Genomic DNA, 20,573 nt, shown 5'->3' with positions numbered 1-20,573 from the left:
CCCATTTGCGTGTCAACACCAGTTGGAGAAAGAACTGTGTACATCCTTAGTTCTTGCTAACTACAGACATGATAAAAACAGAAGCCCATATTGAACAAACCTTCACTGCTGCGTTCTTATTACACTGAAGCAGAAGAGGCCGAGACCTGAAAGTTACCTGGCGGAGCGAGAAGTCTCTGCCTTAGTGAAAAGGTGTGGTGGAAGGAAGCTGGATTCAAAAAGCTGCTCCCAATACAAAAGACTTCATTCTTTCCCCTGCTAAATGTCTCCCTGAGCTGGAGTTAATAAACACCCAGGAGGTTACAGGGAGAGGAAGAGGCTGAACCTGAGACAAGCAGCAGGTAACCAAGGGAGGGGCCGTTTGCTGTCTCCGCCCCATTGACCTATTGGGAGGCCCTCCCTGGGTAGATCTGAGAAGCTGGAAAAAAACCCGTTCATCCCTGAGCCAGTTGCGAAGAACTAGGTGGCTTTGCCCTCCTCAAAACAGCAGCTTTGACACTTTTTAAACTCTTCTGACTTTCACTGTTTTCACTTCATTGTAGATGTACTCATGTATTTATAAACTCATCTACTAACTTTGGCTCACTAACTTACTTACAATAGGAAGTAAGTTTCTTTCCATTAAACTATTTTTTGTCTCTTGGCATATAGGAATGTGTCCAGAGCTGTATTGCCTTCTTAAACTATAGGCAGAATGGCATTCTTTTTCTACTTAATTATAATTGTGTGCAGTCTTCTGAGCAGAGTCTTCTGAGCAGTTATGAATCCATCTTCTTTTGTACTCTAAGGTTAGAGAAACAACCTTCGTTCTACGAAAAGCATACAGAATACTTTTTAAAATACTTTGAATGGAATTTTTACTGTTATTCCTCACCATTTCACAGGACCAAGCACTTAATGCTATCCTAAATGCAGTCAGCAATGTCTGTTCTCTTAGTTTTCAATTTAGAGAGATGTTGGAAAAAGCTCAATAGAGCCCTCTAGCAATGTGAGCCGCCTAGTGCAGACAAAAATGATATACTGTAGATACTCAGGGATAAACCCATCCATGGATAAGCCAAACCAAATTTGGGAGTGCATTTTTGAACCAAAATCTCTCAGTTTATTGGTTGGTATATACAGTAATTGGAATTATGGATTAATAATTAGGGATTATCTGTAGCATTGCTCAGAACTTTTTTAGGTAACAGACAACACAGTGCAATTTCTTATGATGAGTGGATATCCCAAATTTAATGCCCCCCAATCTCATGAAGTTTTGTGGTTCACAAGTTTGGGCTACTTCAGGAGATTCAACTATTTAATTAAAACAAAAAAAGGCACCATCCTAGATGATGTATTGCTAACGTTTCGGCTCATAACAGAGTTCTCAATTTTCTAAGTAAATGAAATTTTTGTTACGATTGAATGAGTAGTTATGATCGGCCACTCCTCTCTCCCTCAGTCTTGCTCCACAGAAGCCTATCCTATCCTATCCCACTTCTCCCCCTTAGTCTTGCCCCACAGAAGCCTATCCTACCTTATCCCCCTTCTCTCCCTCAGGCTTGCCCCACAGAAGCCTCCCCTATCCTATCCTCTTCTCTCCCTTAGCCTTGCCCCACAGAAGCCTCCCCTATCATATCCCCTGCTTGCTGCTATGAAAGTAAAACTGAAACTCCTCTCCTCTGCTTGTGTTTTGCATTTGGAACATATTTCTTTTCAGGTGAGGAGGGGGAGTAGAACTCCTTAGCATCAGAGCATATTAATAATAATATAGGAAATACTAATGCTCTGATGGTCGTTTTGAAAAATCCTTTCTTAGTGAGCAGCTAGAAGCCAAGAGGAACATATGTGGCAAATTTCATGTTTGTAGGCTTTACGGTTCTGGAGATTTTGTGATGATACATGAGTGGTATTTCGCTTTTATATATATGGATTCACTATGAATTTAGACATCATGAGAAAACATAATCTGACTGTGGTTTTCATTCCACCTTCCATGTTTTATGACTATTTATTTATTTATTTATTGGTTTGATTTATATGCCGCCCTTTTCCGGAGACTCAGGGCGGCTTACAATGCGTTAAGCAATAGCCTTCATACTTTTGTATATACCTGCTTAGTAAGGCTTTTTGCCCCCCCCCCCCCACTAAGCGGTGTTCTATTTTATACAAAGTCAGCTTATTGCCCCCACAAACCGGGTCCTCATTTTACCTACCTCAAAAGGATGGAAGGCTGAGTCAACCTTGAGCCTGGTGAGATTTGAACTTGCAGTAATTGCAGGCAGCTGGTGTTACTTAACAGTGCTTTAGTCTGCTGCGCTACCAAGGTTCTTGATGTGTGACTAAAATTTGTTTATTTATAAACTCACCCAATTGTGGCTTATTGAATAAATTGTGGCTAAACAATATCAATTATATAGTAATTATTACCAGGTTGGACAGTTTTAGAAGGGATCTGAGCAATCAGGGATATCTAACTACATAGGGCCCAAAAAAGTCAAATTGTGACAGTGCACTAAAGCTGCATCTTTTCTACACACATGACAGCACCCCCCCCCCCAAAGGTAGGGCTTCAATTGCACAGTTGCAGCCACCATCCTGGCACTCCCACTCAATGAACATGAACAGTGACTATTCTCTCTAAGCAACATCCCTCTCAGAACGCTGGCTGGGGAATTCTGGGAGAGAAGCCTAAGCATCTTAAAGTTGCCAAGGCTGAGAACATTGTTTTTAAAATTGTCAGTAGGGACAGTGATACTGTTATCCTCCAGCATCTGGTTGGTTGATTGTATAAGACAATTAAGCCAACCATTACAGTGGTGATGGGTTTTTATTTTGCTCACTCTCTGGAGTCGGGGGTGGGTGGGTGGGGTGTTTCTTAGTCTGCTTAGGTCAATGGCTGTGGTAAATGTAATCCTCTCCATTGTCTTTTTCTCAGTGTGAATACACCTTCACTGGCTACCCAGCCCTTCTTCACCTGCATTTTTACATGTGAATGTTTAATGATGCAATAACAAGCATCCCTGGCTGCCCTATTGTCTACTCATCCAGCAAGGTTAGTATCATCTTGGCAGTGAAAATGAGTCTCCAATCCTGTGATCTCAAGATTATGGCTACTTCCAAGCATTTGCTTCAGCAGTAGCTGATGCAGCTGTATTTTATTTATTTATTATTTATTAATTTAATTTGTATACCGCCCTTCTCCCAGAAGGGACTCAGGGCGGTGAACAGCCAAAATTAAAAATACATACAATACAAAAGTTAAGATAATTAAGAAGAATTAAATCATTGGCTTCCCAATTTAAAACCCCCAAGTCTATAAAATTTTAAAAATCCCAATTAAGAACCATTTAGGCTAGGCCAGCTTGGTGAAATAAATAAATCTTCAGGGCCTTACGGAAGGTCCGGAGGTCCGGGATCAGTCGTATTCCAGGAGGCAGCTCATTCCACAGGGCGGGTGCCCCCACAGAGAAGGCTCTCCCCCTGGGGGCTGCCAGCCGACATTGCCTGACCGACGGCACCCTGAGGAGGCCCTCTCTGTGAGAGCGTATTGGCCGGTGGGAGGTTATCAGTAGCAGCAGGCGGTCTCGCAAATATCCTGGCCCTAAGCCATGGAGCGCTTTAAAGATGAGAACCAATACCTTAAAGCGCACCCGGAAGACCACTGGGAGCCAATGCAGCTCGCTCGCAGGAGAGGTGTTACATGGGAGCGCCACGTCGCTCCCATAATTACCCACGCGGCCGCATTCTGCACCAGCTGGAGCCTCTGGGTGCTCCTCAAGGGGAGCCCCATGTAGAGAGCGTTGCAGTAGTCCAGGCGTGACGTGACGAGGGCATGAGTGACCGTGCACAAGGACTCCCGATCCAGAAAGGGGCGCAACTGGCGTATAAAGAAATAGTGTTATACAAAGATCTTTTTTTGGTCCCTTGGATTCAATGTTGACTCCTAGCAACTGCCTGGACTAGCCCCTTTAATTTTCTTGACAAGATTTCAGAAGTAGTATGCTGTTGCCTTCTTCCCAGGGATAAGAAAGAATGAATGGCCCACCTGTTTTCATGGTTTAGGTGGGACTACCACCATGGTCACCCAGAGTTTCTAGCCTGGTGCCTTATTATTTATTGCAATTAAAATATCTCTGTTCAGGGTACAAACCCCAGCAAAGCAGCTTATTATTAAAAACAAAACAAAAATGAAAAAGAGGTAATTTCAAAATTCTTTCTCCAGAACAACTGCTGACCAATTGACTCTCTGAGAGAGACCCATCTGAAACAAATTCAGTTACTCTTTCCTCCTCCCTCCCTCCCCCTTTCAAACTTTCTACTTATAGACCAAGGTATTGATTGGGTTTATTAATTTTTTAAATCCTACCTTTATTACTTTATAAGTAAGTTAAGGCAGCAAACATATAATACTTCCTCCTCCTCTTTCCCCCTCAAGAACAGCCCTGAAGAGAGTTGGGCTGAGCGAGTGACTAGCCCCAAGACACCCAGCCAGATTTCATGCCTAAGGCAGGGCTAGAACACAGAATCTGCTGGTTTCTAGGCCACCACCTTCACCACAACACCAGACTTGCTCTCTGTTCTTTCCTCCTGGAGCTCAAGGTGATTACAGAACATTACTTCTTCTGATGATTACTTTATAAAAAAAAAAACTGTGAGAGGTGGGCATGAGAGTACACTTACCAATAAATTTGCAAAGAGAAATTGTTAGCCTGTGTTTTTTACAGAAGATTTTTTAAAATTTTCTACCTGCCCAGCCTGGCAATTAGCTTTCTAACTAGAATGATAAAATGTTTAAATAAAATGCTACTATGAAATACGAGTGAATAGACTTAAGATCCGACATTCATTCAAATATATTTTAGTAAGCAGAACTTGAAAAAGCTGGCACAGAAACTGAGTCAGAAATATGACGGGGCATATTTACAAGAAGTTTTTATTCATAAGCACAAAAAAATATTAAGGACTATAGAAAAAAGTCAAAACACCTCTTCCATGATAACGAAAGAAAACAATGCCCAAGTTCCAGCCAAGTTAAGACTGATGTGGAAACAAAAAAAATAATACAGATCCCACCACAGGCTGCCTGCTTCATGATGTGGCAACTGCACCTCCTGCCCCAGCTCCATGGGGAGGTAGAGTCATTGGAGGCAGAAACATAGACTTCAGCTTCCCAGACATGCTTGCAATTTCAGGATCCTGAGACTCGTATGATTTTATTAATCTGGCAAACTTTAAGACTCCTAGAAAAGGAAAAAAAAACAGTATTGTTAAGACAATTCTTATACCATACCGCTTCTCTGTGGACTGTGTAATACAATCCAGGATGGGTAACTTTCTTCAAGAGCTACATTAATTTTCCCTATCATGGATATATTATCTTTTTCATTCATGAAAAGAAAAAATGGAAACGCTTTCTTCCCCTTTTGCTACTAATTTTCTTGACTTGATCATGGAGAGTCCAGTGCAGGGAGGAAATTCAAAATTTTTCCCTACTGGTTCTGTGGGCGTGGCTTAGAGGGCATGGCAGGGGAAGGATACTACAAAATACCTCCCCACTCTAGGGGTGGTATTTGCCAGTTCTCCGAACTACTCAAAATTTCCGCTACCGGTTCTCCAGAACATATCAGAACCTGCTGAATTTCAACCCTGGTCCAGGGGTACAAAAAAATGAGTCTGTGGTGTGTGTGTGTATGTATGTATGTATTTGTATACAACCCAGAGTCTCTCTCTGAGAGAGATGAGCAGGTTCTAAATTTGATAAATATAAATAAAGGTTCCCTTCCCTGGCTCAGATCATTGGGTGTGCTAGATAACCAACCAGGCACAACAGCTAAATCAGCCTCTCCCTGCTGCTGCCAATTAATTCAGTCACGAACTTACCTTCCCCATCATTACTGAAACCATAAGCTTTGATCACATCCTGTTGTATCTGGGTAGCCACAGGAAGCAGGAACTGAAGCATCTTCCCCATGTCATTGCAGGCATTGTCCCTGGCTTCCTCCAGGCGCTGAGCATTTTCCGGAGATCCAAATGCCTTGATCACTTCCGCCAAAACCACTAAAAAGGAAAAAAAATGTTGTACTGTATTACAATTCCCACCAGTTGAAGTCTGTGAACCTTTGTAAAAGCAGCTTGTTTCTCTCCCTAAGAAGTACAATACTTGAATTGTATTTGAATGAAATTGCCTTTGCATTTCATTCTCCTTTGAGCAAACAGTCAACTTGAGACAGCCAGGGATGGTCTAAAGCAGTGTTCAAACTTAGGAACTTTTAAGATATTTGGACTTCAACTTCCAGAATTCCCCAGACAGGATGCTGATTGGGGAATTCTGGGAGTTGGAGTCCACCTACCTTACAGGTCATTTTCTCCTTGAAGCATGTGCTAAGCATCCAGCTAGCATCCTGCCCCTATTGTGCCAATATCACAGTACAGTATTAAGGACAAGCATTGCTGGGGAATCTAGAAGATGCTCTAGATCTGTGATGGCGAACCTATGGCATGCGGAGCCATCTCTGCAGGCACACGAGCCGTCGCCCTAGGTCAGCTCCACCGCGCATACGCCTCCCACTGGCCAGCTGATTTTGGGGGATCTGCCCTGCATGCGGAAGATGTGTGAGCATGTGCAGGGGGTCGCACACACATGCGCGGGGGCAGGGGTGTGTAGCGTGCCCCTCCTGCGCCCCATTTTTGGCCCCAGGAGGCTTCAGGGAGGCCTACTAGGTCCAAAACAGGCCGCAGGGGCTGCAGCGCGCCTTCCCTGCCCCATTTTGGGCCTAGCAGGCCTCCCTGAAGCCTCCTGGGACCAAAAACAGGGCGGGGGGGTGTCACACACACTTGTGCAGGGGGGAGGGGGAGTGTGGGGGGTCATGCGCATATTCACAGGGGGGCAGGGCATGGGGGCATTGCATTATGGGTGTGGACACACACGTGTGCAAAAGTTAGCCATCACTGCTATAGATTATTGGGAGGAAATTGGCCATAATGTGGTTCACAGAAAATACCTTGTGGGGTGGGCCAAAATGATGAAGACATTAAAAAAAGTTCTGTTTTCACTTTTCTAAAAAAAAAAAAACCTAACTATTTTCAAAAATGTGCAGCTAAAGAGATAATGTATCCTTCCATCATCCTCCTTAAGTCTTAAAACAAGACTTTAATCCGTCCTGTCCAGGCCTAGCAACAAGGTCAATTGTTACATGCAAATAATAATAGGTTGAGTATTCTAAGCTTCACTATGAAGCTCAGAGTCACTATGCAAGATAGACAGCTATATAAATGTGAGAGCGATGGAAAGACAAATTTATAAAAGATCTTTAGGACCAAAAATCCTGGTTGATTGTTCACTAAAAATACTCTCCTTTAATTCAAGCAGAAACAGTTATCTCACAAACTCGTTTTTGAAAGGAAGAAAAAAGGTTCTATAATTCCTTTGGAAAAATGTAGCTGGCAATCAGCTATTTCTCAGACTGTAGGCAGAACTCCAGGATGTGGGTCCTGGAGGATCACAATTTTTAAAAACCTGATTACAGGCAGAGGAAGAGCTCAAGACTCTGATCCTCTCTTTCTCTGCACAAGCCACACAGGGGGGAGTTGTGCTACTCAAAACTAGAACCCCTGATTTCTAGATTTAAACCTTAAGTATTGAAATGGCCTATATCTCTTGCCCAACTTCCAATGAAATCATTCCCTTTTATTGTCACGCAAATCTCCTTTGACAGTATGATGGACCCCCACGATCTACTGTGGATCCCATTCCTAAGAGGTCCGTAAAGGGGGCTTGCACAAGCGCACCAGCGTGTTCACCGTCCGTCCTACTGTCCCCCTTTATTTGTATTCATTTCCCTCGTTCATGTTCACGTCCATGTTTATATTCATCCTGTACATGTCTGACAAACTAATAAATAAGTAAACAAAAAAACCCCACAAATAAATAAATTTTCCATCCGCCTCCTTAGCTTGCCTGCTGTATTTCTGATTGGCAGGGCCCTCTTCTCTCTTGCCGTTTGACCGGGACCAGGATGCAGCGCCCCCCCCCCCCGAGCACCGAGGCAGAAAGGACAGAGGCAGAAAAACCTGGGCCAGAGGTTTTGGGGGGGCGGGGCGGAGTGTGGGGGGGGGGGAAGGAGACGGTGTTTTGGAGGAGAACAAAGCTCTGTCGCCAGGCAGGAAAGCCCCCCCTGCTGTTGCATCACCAGGTCTCCCTGCAGCCCCTTTGCATGCTCACGTTCCCTCGAAACCTGCTCCGAGTTGCCGCCTCACCTTTGGCCTGCTCCGCACTTAAGGAAACCGGCGGGGCCTGAGCCGAAGCAGCCGGGGGGCGCTGCAGACTTGACATGCGGTGAGCCGATGTTGCGGGGAAAGAGAAGCAGAGGCTTTAACGGCGGGACGGGCGGCGCCCTCCTTTCGCGCTGCCGGCTGGCAAGTGCTGCTGCTCCAGCGGAGGCCGGCAGAGAGAGGCACCCCCTCCTCCTCCTCCTCCTCCTCCTCCTCCTCGCCCTTGTCTTGCAAAGAGACTCGGCAGCCCTCCAGGACCCTCCTCTCCTAGGCTTAGGAACCCGCCTCTCCGCTTTCCCATTTCCGGGCTGCAAAGCAGACGGGAGGCCGACGCGCTCGGCTTTGCTGTCTCCACTCGCCGAAGGAAGCTCGGCTCCTACGGCTGGATCCGAACAGGAGATGGTCGGCTGGTTGGCCTTTCTTGGGCTGTATTTACACACAACACACTGCATTATCATCTCGTGGGCTCTGTGGAAGTAATCCGGTTGCTCGAGTTTGCATAAAATAAGCCACTTCCCTTTAGTCTGGTTATTGCGAAAACACCCCCGAATAAACGGGTGGGCTGTAGCATTGTAATGGATTATAAATTAGGAAATTCTTTGTACGCGTTATTCATAAAATTACGTTTAGGACTCCTGGTAGTTTGTTTTTTTTTTTAAACGGAGGCAAATTGCATTAGGCCTATTATGCAAGGCTATTGTACAGATAATTAAACTGCTACACCAAAAATAATTACTTCTGCTTTGACCTCATCAATATTGCAGCTTCCAAGTCGTCACCTTCGAGTCGAGATCGACACTTCCGTCCCTTTTCTTGGCATCAATCGGAAGCGGCTGCCCACGAGAGCGTTAACCTACTTCCCCTTCTACGGCACTGCAATTCCGAGCAGATCCACCGTCCACGTAACAACGAAGCGCAGCCCTTTCGCGCTGCCTAGGAAACCGAACAGATCGCCAACAGCTCCTTTGGAAAGCAGACTCAAATTCTTTACGGGGGCCCAGCCGGGACAAAGAAAAGCTGACAGCAAAAAGCACTTCGCAGCCTTTTAATTTCTTACATAGATACATATCTTACTTTGACGAAATTTGGGAGGCTCTCCGCCACAGCAGAAAGCCTTCTAGACAAATACAAAAAGAGCTGAAGTCACTGAGATGGAAGGGCGCGCGGCATTCACCCACGGAGAATAGAACACGTTTCAGGTGTTGGTGAATAAAATATGAATGCGCATTCTATCCCATCGCTGGCAGTATAAAAGCAATTATATAAAAAAAGAAGGCCCCACCGTATTTCCTGCGGGAATTATGTATTTATTCCTTAAAATTTAAGCTTTGGGCACGGTAAAAGCCGTATGCTAAAGAGATCGCTTTTTATTGGCCAGAGTTTTAAGACCGCGCCCTGCCAATGACGAAACGGGGGGGGGGAAGCGAGAGCCGGAAAAGGGGTTCCGAACTTTGAAACGGCCGGAAGGAGTTGCAGTTCGGCTTTTCCCGTGAGGAAGCCGAGCTGCTCCGGCCATATCGTTCCCCTTTTTTGGTGTCTTAAGTCAAGCGAAGCGGAGAAAGGATGGGAAAACAGCGAAATCATTTTTGGGGATCTAGGTTGAGGTTTTTGAATGGGCTCTTCACGCTAGGGAATTTCTATACAAGTATGCTGTAGTGTGTGCAGTTTTATATACACGCCCCGTTTCTTCAGTGTCTAATCCTCTAAGCCCGAGGACCTGCCCTATGAAGGCAGGTGGCACAAAGTATCAGGTTGATTTCATGCCATCTCTTGCTTTGCCCAGAGATGCCTTTATCAGTTTGCCACTTGTGGGCAATTGTGCCCACTCGCAGTTGCATACTTACTCCACTTGAAGGACCTTTGACATATTCTCCTAGCTCAGGCCTGCTAATAAAGCGCGTCTTTAAACTAGGGAGGAAGTACATCTTCAACAAAAGCTACTTGCATTCCAAAGAATGTGATTCGGGCCAAGCATCTTAAAGACATTCTGAGATTAAAGGTAATTAAGTATGGCCTCATCCCTTTAATCTCGTGCCCTTTTTCTCTGCTAGCAGCCGAGAAAATGTCCAGTGCCACTGTCTTTCCCCAATTCTTGCTGATTTTTCATTACCAACTTAAAGACCATGCTAAAGTGATCAGTAATTCACAAATCTCATTGTTGGGGATATGGTTGTTAAAAGGTACTATTGGGGGAAGAGGGGAGCTAGTAATTCCTATTTATCATTTCTGGTGCTTCATTCCGTCACCAGGGCAAGGATTTTTCTACATGATGGAAGAGTGTCCCATCCACATAAATCAATGCTCAGGATGCCATGAACAGGAGCCCACAAGTCAAACCTGCGTACAGCTGACCAAGTCATGCTCTCATATGTGCATTTCTCTACTATACAGACTGAAGAGAATGAATCCTTGATAAACTCACAAGGTGTTGCAATTATCCAAGGTGCTAATTTCAATAACTCCATGCAATTGCCAACACAAGGACCCTACGGAGCTGCAAAAATAGTGGGAAAAGATATTATATTCCACTCCAGCAGAGAATAATAAATCCTGTTTTCAAGGTATCTTTTTTCATTTCCCTGCTTTGCAATAAACTAGCAGGGAATGTAATTTTAAAATCTTGATTACTTGATAATAATAGCCCCATGGCATGCAGAAAAAGCAAACATTAAAACATTTTGGAAGGCTTTTTTTTTTTTTTGGCTACTTGGCTGGTTTTGTTCTTTAAGAGCTGCATTTATATATAAATTAGTTGTGTGTGTGTGTTCGCGCGCGTGCATCTGCACACCCATGTGTGTGCTGGGTGGAACTGGTTGTGTAGGGAGATTCTTCTCCCATAATTGACTTTCTTTTAATGTTCTTATGTAAATATATATATATGAGGACAGATCAAGATATACAACTGTGGAATTAAGACACACACATGGGGAGATCAAGGATTCACAAATTGCTACGCAAAACTGCCACGTCTAACGGGATGTGCATGAGTACATCGACTGGAATGGGTGAAGGGAAAAGGAGCAGTTGCCATCAGAGACAATTTCAACCATGCTTTGCACTGTGTGGCCATATTAATCTCCCTCACTAATGAAATGAGAGGGAAACACACTGCTGTTGTTCCACAGTATTTTCCAGAATCATCAAAGTTCCCTCAAGGCATGGATAAAAAGGCAGCTGCTCTCTTGAAACCATCTTGTGGTGCTATGCACCTCTTAACTTGGCCCAGTCTTTCAAGGGTTGAAGAGGAACGTGATAATGCCTTCTTGAAAGTCTGACAATGCAATGTTCCTCAAAACCATCTAGTTGTCAAGGTACAAAAAAGGGAGGCCCCATTTAGCCCCATTATGCTTTTAGTGACATCCACCTTAGGGCTAGAGAGTGGTGGTGGAGGGACATGGCAGGGAGAAAAGGAATGCATGATAATTCATACCTTTTCTTACTGAAACAAGGGAATGTCGAGCCATTTGTCCAAAATCCTTTTTTGATCTTTCATATTTTCCCTTGTACTAACCCTTCTCCCTCCCACCACAGTTGTTTGGATTTGTTGAATGATTTAGGAAATTGTGTCACTAGGTAGCTTCTCCCTCATCCAGAGTTTGATGAGTTGATTTTCCTCTCCAAGAAGAAGTAGCAACAAAGGATAATGACATCATTGTGGGGAATGGGGTCCATTTAAAGGGGCTTGTCACTTTCTTTTTTCAGGTGACTGTAAAAACAAGAAAGGAGGGAGGGAAAAGAGTGAACACAACATCATTAAGTTATATAGTTAAAAAATAAATCTCTACGTAATATAATGGACTATGTAATAATGGTGTTGAGAAAACAATAAATGACAAACCCACAAAAACAAAAAAGGTTTGCTTGCAAAGCAAATTAAATAACAGATAAACTATTCTGATCCTAAGATAGTATTCCCATAAATACCTGGATGAACAGGCATATCTTCAACTGTGGCCTGAAATAAGATAGTGTAAAAATCAGTCCAATACCTATTGGGGGAGAGTTAGTTGCCATCCATTCTACCAGCCTTAGTTGTGCCCCAAACCTGCAACTTTTAGTTCTTTCTTCTTCCTGCAGCAGCAACTGCCATAGAAAATAAAACAGTCTTGGCCTCACAAGTATTGGGAGGGCCCTTAAAGGAAAGGGAAAGACTGATAGTCATTTGGAGTCAGTCCTTGTCAATTTAATTTCTGGTTGGTTGGTTTTCTTTACCCCTGAAAAGATTCTCAGAGTAGCTTACAAACTACAGTTGCAATAAGTGTAAAATCATTAAAATACTACAATATTTCAATTGATGAATTTACCCCCTGATAAAGCCCTGAAGTTAGCTTACAAAACAAATCCAAATAAAAACCTAAATAGCATAACAATAATAAAGCAACAAAAGAAAACAAATTGAAATAGCTACAAGGTGTTTTTTTAAAGAAACTTAAATACTTTTGAGAACGTCTTTGTTGCCCAAAAGGCAGCAATAAAATATTAGAATAGGGGTGAAGAACCAGTGGCTCCCCAGATATTCTGAACTACAGAAACCAGCATTCTTCATTATTAACTGTGATGGCAGATACGTTGGAAACTGTAGTTCAGCGGCAAAGTTCCCCATCTCTACACCTGCCCAAAAATGACGTTCCAACATAACTGGAACATCTGGCAGTCATCTAACCTCTGCAAACAGATATATGAAGAAAGAGTTCAAAAGATGATCTTCACCAAATGTTAGGTGAGTATAAGACAAATGTACTCTTCTATATCTGTCTTCTCCCTTCCGGTGCTTTCCAGAAACATTGAACTATATGATCAAAGACTGCCTAGGAATTGTGCCCAACATAACTGGTGGGCACAAGTTAAAGCTTTGAAAGTCAGATCAGCTTCCTGAATGGTGCTAGGAAACAATCTAAAAGCCACTGCAGCTCTGTTAACACTAGCTCAATATCATCATGGAAATCAGAATCGGTTTTCAATTCCATGATTACAGTCCACATTCAATGAAGTTACTATTTACTTCTCATATTGTGCAATGGATTGCCTTCTTTTTGAGAAGAAGCAGAGCACAGCTTTACAAACCGATTCTGAATAATAACCACCAACCAATCAACCAATGCAAGTATCTACTGAGAAAGAAATATCATAATGCAACAATATTCCAGATTTCTATTTTTCAAAAGTTCTCTTGCAGCAAATTCACATGAATTCATCTGCCAAGAAATAACAGCACTTTGCAGATAATCATAAAGAATGTCTAGGTTACTTGCGTAATAAGGGTCATTTTTCATGCAATAATAAGATATGGAAACTTTGGATAGGAGATAATATTCTAGCTCTCTTTCAGAGAAGCTTCTTCACTATTACCAGTCTGATCAAGGAGAACCAAATAAGTTTCCAGGAATCTTTTACATTCAAAATTTTATCTCTCTCCAAATTAAGGCAAAGATAGGAAGTTGTATTTAAAACCACTTTCTGAATTACCAATTCCTGGTCTGAACTGACTATTTTCACCCTGTGAAAAGCAACATAATGTGTGCACATCTTAAAATGCTAGTTTACCTGTAGTAATCCTCTTGTGTGGGAAGTGGCACCCCATGCAGAGGGTGATGGGCATGCAACCACTGCTGCTGTTCCAGGGCCAAGCGCTGCAGCTCTGCTGACTGTGCATGCATGGCTTGGAGCTGGTGTGCTGCAGACATTGGGGCAGACAGAGAGCCAGGCAGGTCTCTGTAGGGGGCAGCTGCAGACAAAAGCAGAAAAGACAACAATAAATTGCGACTGGTTCCAACATGGACCCAATTCAGGGGTCGTGGGATCATTGCTTAGCAAAACACAATATAAAGAAGAATTGCAGATTTCTTTACCTTCCATAGGGCAAAGAAGAATAAATGTCAGTATTGGATAATTTTCACAAAGAAAAGACACATGTAGAAGTTTTCTTTTGTGTATCACTCCAAGGCAAAAGATGCTCTGCTGTTCTCTTTGCAGTTGAGCCTATTTTTTATCTTTCCTCAAGTCTACATCTAGATTCCAGTCCGGACCTGGAGAATATCCTTCTTGAATATTGCTCACCAGTCCTACACCATAGGCTCACAATTTTAAATGCATTTATTTCATTATTTTAATAAATATTTGAATGTTAATACAGGTGAAAAACCAGTTCTGCTGTCAGTTAGCTTTCCATTTGTGAATCAGCATAAGTTTACAACAACTTAATTCTTGGAAAGTAATTTGGGGAAAATACTACCTACTTTTCTCTTGTATTTCTAGACATCAACTCAGTTTATTTATGGAATTACCTGCCTCTGATTATTTCTGCCTGTCCCATCAGATCTGACAAGGCAGGCACAGTCTATCCCTTCAGTTAAACAATATTATTTACTGAGAATTAGGAAACCTCCGTTCTGTTCTTGGCATCTGTCTTATGGATCAGACAACCCCCCCCCCCGTCCCCCGAAATGCACACTCCTGACTCCCTGCCCCATTTCTGGAAATCCTTAAAGATCTGGATTTTTCTAAGGCACTAAGACGTGAGACCTTAAGAGTAGAGCTCAATATCTATAGTAGGATTGGATAATCATTTTTAGGAGACTCTACTTTGTTGTTTATTTCTTGCTTCTGTTTTGTGTACTGAGCTGTATAATCTGTTTAAAAATAAACAGGTAGCAGACTTATTTTAAAAGTCAGATAATTCATGAAGAATATATCTGAGAACACCAGTCCTAAGGTATTCCTCCTTATCATTCCTTCTGTTCCAGATTTGGGCACCCACCCATTTTCTCAATCCATTCTCTCTACTGCTATTCCTGTTGATCAAAAGGTTGGCAGTTCAGTGGTTCGAATCCCTAGTGCCGTGTAACAGGGTGAGCTCCCGTTACTTGTCCCAGCTTCTGCCAACCTAGCAGTTCGAAAGCACGTAAAAAAATGCAAGTAGAAAAAATAGGGACCACATTTGGTGGGAACAACTAGCACATATGTGTGAGGGGAACCTTTACCTTTATTCCTTTCCCCCACCCAACGTTTCTAGATGCCTTTCTGTTTTGGTTGATGTCATATTTTCCCCACTCCTTAAAGTTCTTACCAAAAAGCTGGTGGCGCAGCACTTCGTTTTCATGGAGTGGGTGAGGCAGAAGTGGATTAGGTATAGTGCCCGCTGGGTAGGGTATTCTGGTGAGATGTGACCCAGAAGCCAGTGGATCAATAAGGGGGTGAACAGAGGCAGAAGCTGCAGAGGAGAGATTAGTTTTTAGGTACACAAGGAAGAATGGGGGGAACAATACTACATACTGTATGTGTAGGATATAAGGAATTTGAATACACTTTAGCCTAGTTCCTTGTATTCGGATTAATTATATTTAGTATTATATAACATCCTTTCTGTAATCTTACAATATAGTATGAAAATACAGTTTTCTATATAAAAGGCCAATTCAAAAAGAACAGTGGCTTACCTTGCAGTCAGACAATTCAAGCTTGAGGTAAGGCCAGTCTTTTGTTTGTGCAAATACTCATATTAATACTTATATGTAAATATTCAACAGCTTACCTCATTTGCTTATTGATTTAGATGTAGCATATAGTCCTAATCCTGATTTCATCAAAAGTAGAAAAGGATGGAAGGTAGAGGGAGGGAGGGAGGAAGGAAGGGGAAGGCAGGGACCTTGAAAGCTTTCTTGAGGTACTCAGAATTCAGTTTTAGTTATCAATCTTAGGTTACAAATACAGAGATCATAATTAATTCACTGACATTTCTGAGTGATAGGTCTAACACAGTTGCTGAGACTTAATTCTCACTGACATAAGCAAACTTGCAGCTGAACTCTTAAGAAGAAAAAGTGTTACATGACTAAAAGACCCTCCACCCAGCAACATTTAATGTAAGCTGAAAATGAGCACATCAAGGAGAATGGTTGAAACCCAGAGTTCTCCCTGCCATATTAGTTTTCCCTTGCACACGAATCCCGTGTTCAGTCTTTCTACTGAAAGTGTCCAATCAGGTGAGGTTCCAAAGACATTCTAGTGATAATTCAACCGTTCCAAAGAGACATTTGAAATCTACTTCCAGACCATGCTGGAGGCTAAGGAATCTTACCTGCATGGATAGCGTCCTGTTGGTGGAGATGGAGGTGGGAGTGGATGTGGGAGTGCTGGTGATGATGGGGGGTCACGTTGAGCATCTGCAGCCGAGCCAAAGGGTCGTTGCTCAGAGCAGCCACTCTTTCAGCATGCTGTCGTTCAGCTGCTAATCGCTCAGCATAAGACATGTCAGGGCGCAAAGCCGGGCCAGCCGCCAGGGCTAGCCGTTCTCGCTCCAGATGGCCCAGCCCTGGATGGAAGGGAAAAGCAGGGTGGAGGCCTGGACCTGCCTGGAGAGCCAGCCCACCATGCCTTGGGAAAGGATCCATTGCAGCACTGGGCACGGCATGGAGCTGCTCCAACTCGGCTGGTTTAACTTCAAAGCCAGGCTTAAGACGCTCACGCAGGTCACGATCCCTGAGATCTCGTTCACGGGCTTCCCGTTCTCGCAATTCTCTCTCCCGCGTGGCTGGGTCGCTGCTGTAGATGGCTGGCACATTGTAACCAAGCAATCCTGGATCAACTGCACCCAACGGGACATAGAAGGGGTGATTCCGGTTGCTCGGAGACATGACATGAGGCCGGGCATACTCGCTGAGGGTGCGAAGGGCTGGCGTGTCAGGACCCAGATATGGTGGGACAGTCGCTACAGCGCTGCCTTGCTCAAAAGATGGGCGATGAGGAACAGGGCCAAGAGATGGACAATCTACTGCTCGGCCCTCTTGGGCAACTTTCTGCAAGAGAAGTGTAGGTCATTTAGCGAGACGTGTTCTGCCTGCCAAGGATATTTTGTGATATGTGTCAGCGCATCTACCTTCTGACAAACTTGGCAGTTAATAAACATGGGTTGCATACTCAACTCTAACTGGCAGCAGCTCTTTGAAAACCTCTGGCAGGGATATATCTGATTCTGCAATTCTATTATCCTTTCAGAGGGGAAGCCAAGAATCAAAGGAGGAGTTTCTGCATGTAGTTGGCATTTACTTACCACGCTTCGTTCCAGTTCCCTTTCTTTCTCCCTTTCCCGTTCTTTCTCTCGCTCCCGTTCTCTTTCTCGCTCTTTCTCTTCCCTGGCCTTCTGTTCAGCCTCTCTCCGCACTTTCTCAACAAGATCAGCTCGTTTCTTGGCCAGTTTAGAGCCATCCAGGGGCACAAAGTAGAGATCAGTCCGTGAACAAGAATTAAAGCCACGATCCAGATGTTTGTTGAACCTGGGTGAGAAAGAAACCTGAATATCTCAGCCTCCATATGAACTCATCCTTGGTAAACTCAAATTCTTCAAGAAAAACAGTACAAGATTATTTGATCTGCAAGAATTACAAACATTAGGCCAAATGACACAACAATTTTAATTTTGCATTGCTTATTCTACTTCTATTCCTTGTGAGCGGCACAGTGGCCTAGAGGTGAAAACACTCGCCTCTCACTTGGAAGGTTGAGAGTTCAATCCTAGGCACCAGATGTTTCTCTATCAGGACGCAAAGAGAAAATATCTGCTGCGAATTCTGTGTAGGCATCAGGAAGGGCATCCGGCCATAAACATTCAGCTCCATTCAGTTGCCCCAACTCCACCCCGATAAAAGGGATTAAAGGGTCGTTAAAAGAAAAATTCTGCTTCTGTTTCTTGAATAGAGAGGTAAAATGCAGAAGCCATACAAAGCACTATGGCTTAGAAGAGTCCATCAGAAGTTCTTTTTCAACAGCAATTCTAATTTTTGAGATTTTAATAAGCTGTCATATGCAAAGCTTTTAGAAATGGGTGATGTATGAATCAATTGATTAAATATACATAGCCATGGGGCAATGGAGGAACTCTGTCCCTATAGGAATATTCCAAGCCCACTTGCTGACTTTTCGGGTTTTATTAAAGAAACCTTCTACATCATCATTCTCTTCTGCTGAATTCTGCAAATTCAATTGGTCAAAGAAGGAATTCCTTGCTCCCAACCCCTTGATCTCCCTTCCCCACCCTCTCCATTTCCTTGTGTTCCTTACCTGGCTGATTGGCTGGCATGACTTGGGACATCCACCACTTTGGGAGCTGGGGAAGGACTCCGTATTGGAGGCATTGGGCTATCAGGGGGCTCAAATTCCTCTGAAGGCTCTTGCTTGATTTGTGCAGCACTGAGTGGCAGGGGAGGCAAGGGTGGGGCAGGGGCAGCCATACTTCCAGAGGCAGGAGGGACAATGGGGGCTGGTGAGGAGGCCTTGTAGCCACCCGCTGCCGGAGAAGAGCTTAATCTGTATCCTGGGGGCGTGGCTACACGGAAGGAAGATGCCGAGGATGCAGGAGGAGAGCCTGGCTTGTATGGGGCTGGCGGCTGGAAAGTAGGAGATGGAGAAGCCGTGCGCTTCCCATAAGGGGCTGTCGTTGGGGCTCCAACTGGAGGCGATGCTGTCTTATACGGAGCTGTAGAAGAAGAGGCCATTGTGGTTATGACAGTGGAGAGGGTAACTGAAGCAGAAGTGACAGGGGGTCCAGCCCCATGGGCAGGTGAAGGGGGAGGGGGAGGAGGAAAGGCATAGGTGGCTGTGCTCTGCCCTTGAGGGTGGCTACAGAGTCCAGAGTATGTCCCCTGGGATGAGGAAGAGGAAGAGGAGGAGGAAGAAGAGGAGGAAGAGGAGGAGGAAGAGGAAGAAGAAGATGCAGAAGGAGCCTGACTGTATGTAGCATGGCTATGGGGTGGATAGAGGCGTAGCCCATAGGCAGCATGAGGAGGGTGATGTGGACCTGGTTCTAACGGGTGGGAATAACTACTAGATGTCTGGGGTGTGGCAACTGCTGCTGGAGAGAGACCAGCACCATTGCTGTGGTTGTGATGGTGCTGCTGCTGCTGCTGCTGCTGCTGCTGCTGCTGGTGATGAGTGGACTGACCAGGAAAGGAGGCAGGAGGATGAGAGTTAGTGTTCCCTAGTGGGCGGCTGTAGGGTGGTGGGCCTTGACTCCATACAGGCTGGGAAGGCATGGAGGGCTGAGTGTACTTGGGCGGCTGGCTGGATACAGAGAGGCTGCTGGGTGGTGGAAAGGAGTGGCCATATGATGAACTGTAACTGGGTAATGCCTGGGAAGGGGGAGGAAGGGGATACTGAGCAGAAGAGCTGGGGGGTGGGGGAGGAGGGGGGGCATAGGGATAACGAGAAGGGACGGGTGACTTATCCTGCCCTATTGCATGGGGCGATGAAAGATGTCCACTTAATGCTTGCCCCACCAACCCTGGTGAGCTGGAGGTCACAGTCATGTTATTTAGAGGGCGCAGAGCTGGAGGCGGAGGCAGATTGGCTAGCACGTGTGGGAAAGTCGCAGCAGCAGAAGGAATTATTGATGGGGAATTGTTTGGAGGCGTCTTCTGAGGAGGCAAGCCACCTGCCACAGAGGCTAGTGAAATAGGAGTAGTTGGAGGTGGGTTGTGCTTAGTACCGAGGGACTGCTCACGCACGCTTGGTGTTGGAATCCCCACTCCTGCACTCACAACTTTGGGTCCCAGTTGGACCACATTAGCATTGGGGTACAGAGAAGCATGCATTGTGCAGGACGAAGAGGACGAAGAAGAGGGGGAGGAGGATGAGTTGGTGGAAGGAGTGGGAACTGGCGGGGCTTGGCCCTGCGCCTGGAAAATCCTTGAGGCCTGGGTTTCAATTTGAGATTGGTAGCCACTTGGGGGCCCCTGAGGATGAACCTCCCCTGATAAGCTGAAGTTGGATTCTGGGGGACGTGCAAGGCCCTCTGGCAGGGGAGCTGGTGAGGGGCTCTGGGGAAAGAGTGGGGGGTGATGATAAGAGCGGGCGGGTCCTTGTGAAAGCACAGATGAGGAATCAGAATCATTCTCCACACTGCCAGGGCTGTAGACACTGGGAGAGGTGCTTCGATTATCTTGGTCAATGTCTCGTGGATCACTGCTTGTCTCATCGTTGAAGCTATGGCCATCTAGGCTGTCCACGTCTGAAGGAGATTGTGGCCTTGGCAGCTCCTAGGATTTAAGAAAAACAATGAATACTCAGCAGACACTCTTTCAGGGATATTAAAAGAGACCTTGCCAGGTAAACTGTGGAGCTATGTTAAAAGAAGAATTGCAGTTTGGTATTGGAAATGTTGCCTCATTTGTGTGTGAATAATCAGCTATCTTAACAAGCAATGGAAAATACAACCACAACTGTCAGATATCATGATAGAGCAGAGGTGAATTCTTAATAGATTAATAGATTTGGAAGGGACCTTCTAGTCCCTTCCACAGCTCAACCCCCTTCTCAAGTAGAAA

At 44.6% G+C, this 20,573-nt stretch overlaps 3 protein-coding genes and 1 non-coding gene across 24 annotated transcripts in view; all 4 read right to left on the bottom strand.

Moving 5' to 3' along the window:
* The window catches only part of PTPN6 (protein tyrosine phosphatase non-receptor type 6), a 36,616-nt gene extending 36,236 nt beyond the window's left edge, over nt 1–380 (bottom strand). For 2 of the 8 annotated variants that reach the window (XM_034411007.3, XM_087886503.1), the window contains exon 1: nt 158–380. The gene's annotated coding sequence lies outside the window, so the exon portion shown is untranslated. Of the gene's footprint in view, nt 1–100 lie in introns of all 8 variants that reach the window. The other 6 variants (XM_087886504.1, XM_087886505.1, XM_034411004.3 and 3 more) reach the window with 5 other exon arrangements.
* A 4,520-nt stretch (nt 381–4,900) lies between these two features.
* Nucleotides 4,901–10,511, bottom strand: C2H12orf57 (chromosome 2 C12orf57 homolog). 2 transcript variants are annotated; one of them, XM_034411000.3, is made up of 3 exons: nt 8,242–10,511; nt 5,866–6,042; nt 4,901–5,225 (listed from the first exon to the last, which is right to left on the bottom strand). In XM_034411000.3, exons 1-3 carry the CDS (start codon nt 8,315–8,317, stop codon nt 5,074–5,076), a joined length of 405 nt encoding a protein of 134 aa, XP_034266891.1. In that variant the 5' UTR covers nt 8,318–10,511; the 3' UTR covers nt 4,901–5,073. The 2 variants fall into 2 exon arrangements, with proteins under 2 accessions (XP_034266891.1, XP_034266892.1); XM_034411001.2 differs by lacking the exon at nt 8,242–10,511 and adding an exon at nt 7,907–7,940.
* ATN1 (atrophin 1) overlaps nt 9,288–20,573 on the bottom strand; it is a 55,024-nt gene continuing 43,738 nt past the window's right edge. For 8 of the 13 annotated variants that reach the window (XM_087886495.1, XM_034410998.3, XM_087886493.1 and 5 more), the window contains 7 exons: nt 18,313–20,285; nt 17,306–17,528; nt 16,334–17,051; nt 15,323–15,466; nt 13,801–13,981; nt 12,246–12,339; nt 9,288–11,962 (listed from right to left, as the gene is read on the bottom strand). In XM_087886495.1, coding sequence (XP_087742621.1) covers nt 12,285–12,339; nt 13,801–13,981; nt 15,323–15,466; nt 16,334–17,051; nt 17,306–17,528; nt 18,313–20,285 — 3,294 coding nt within the window. In that variant the 3' untranslated portion in view covers nt 9,288–11,962; nt 12,246–12,284. The remainder of the gene's footprint in view (nt 11,963–12,245; nt 12,340–13,800; nt 13,982–15,322; nt 15,467–16,333; nt 17,052–17,305; nt 17,529–18,312; nt 20,286–20,573) is intronic. The other 5 variants (XM_087886498.1, XM_087886500.1, XM_087886497.1 and 2 more) reach the window with 1 other exon arrangement.
* On the bottom strand, nt 9,345–9,405 carry LOC117662052 (U7 small nuclear RNA). Its single transcript, XR_004590264.1, has one exon. It is a non-coding gene; the product is annotated as a U7 small nuclear RNA (small nuclear RNA).

The sequence above is a fragment of the Pantherophis guttatus genome, chromosome 2 (assembly GCF_059756535.1).
Source record: "Pantherophis guttatus breed Tessera chromosome 2, ASM5975653v1, whole genome shotgun sequence".
Lineage (NCBI taxonomy): Eukaryota > Metazoa > Chordata > Lepidosauria > Squamata > Colubridae > Pantherophis > Pantherophis guttatus.
This window is presented reverse-complemented; position numbering and strand designations above follow the sequence as displayed.

Coding starts and splice junctions, on each gene's coding strand:
- C2H12orf57 (XM_034411000.3), bottom strand. CDS start 8,317: ATGTCAAGTCTGCAGCGCCCCCCGGCTGCTTCGGCTCAGGCCCCGCCG. Junction 6,043..8,241: donor AAGTGCGGAGCAGGCCAAAG/GTGAGGCGGCAA, acceptor TTTCCTTTTTAG/TGGTTTTGGCGGAAGTGATC. Junction 5,226..5,865: donor TTTCAGTAATGATGGGGAAG/GTAAGTTCGTGA, acceptor TTCCTTTTCTAG/GAGTCTTAAAGTTTGCCAGA.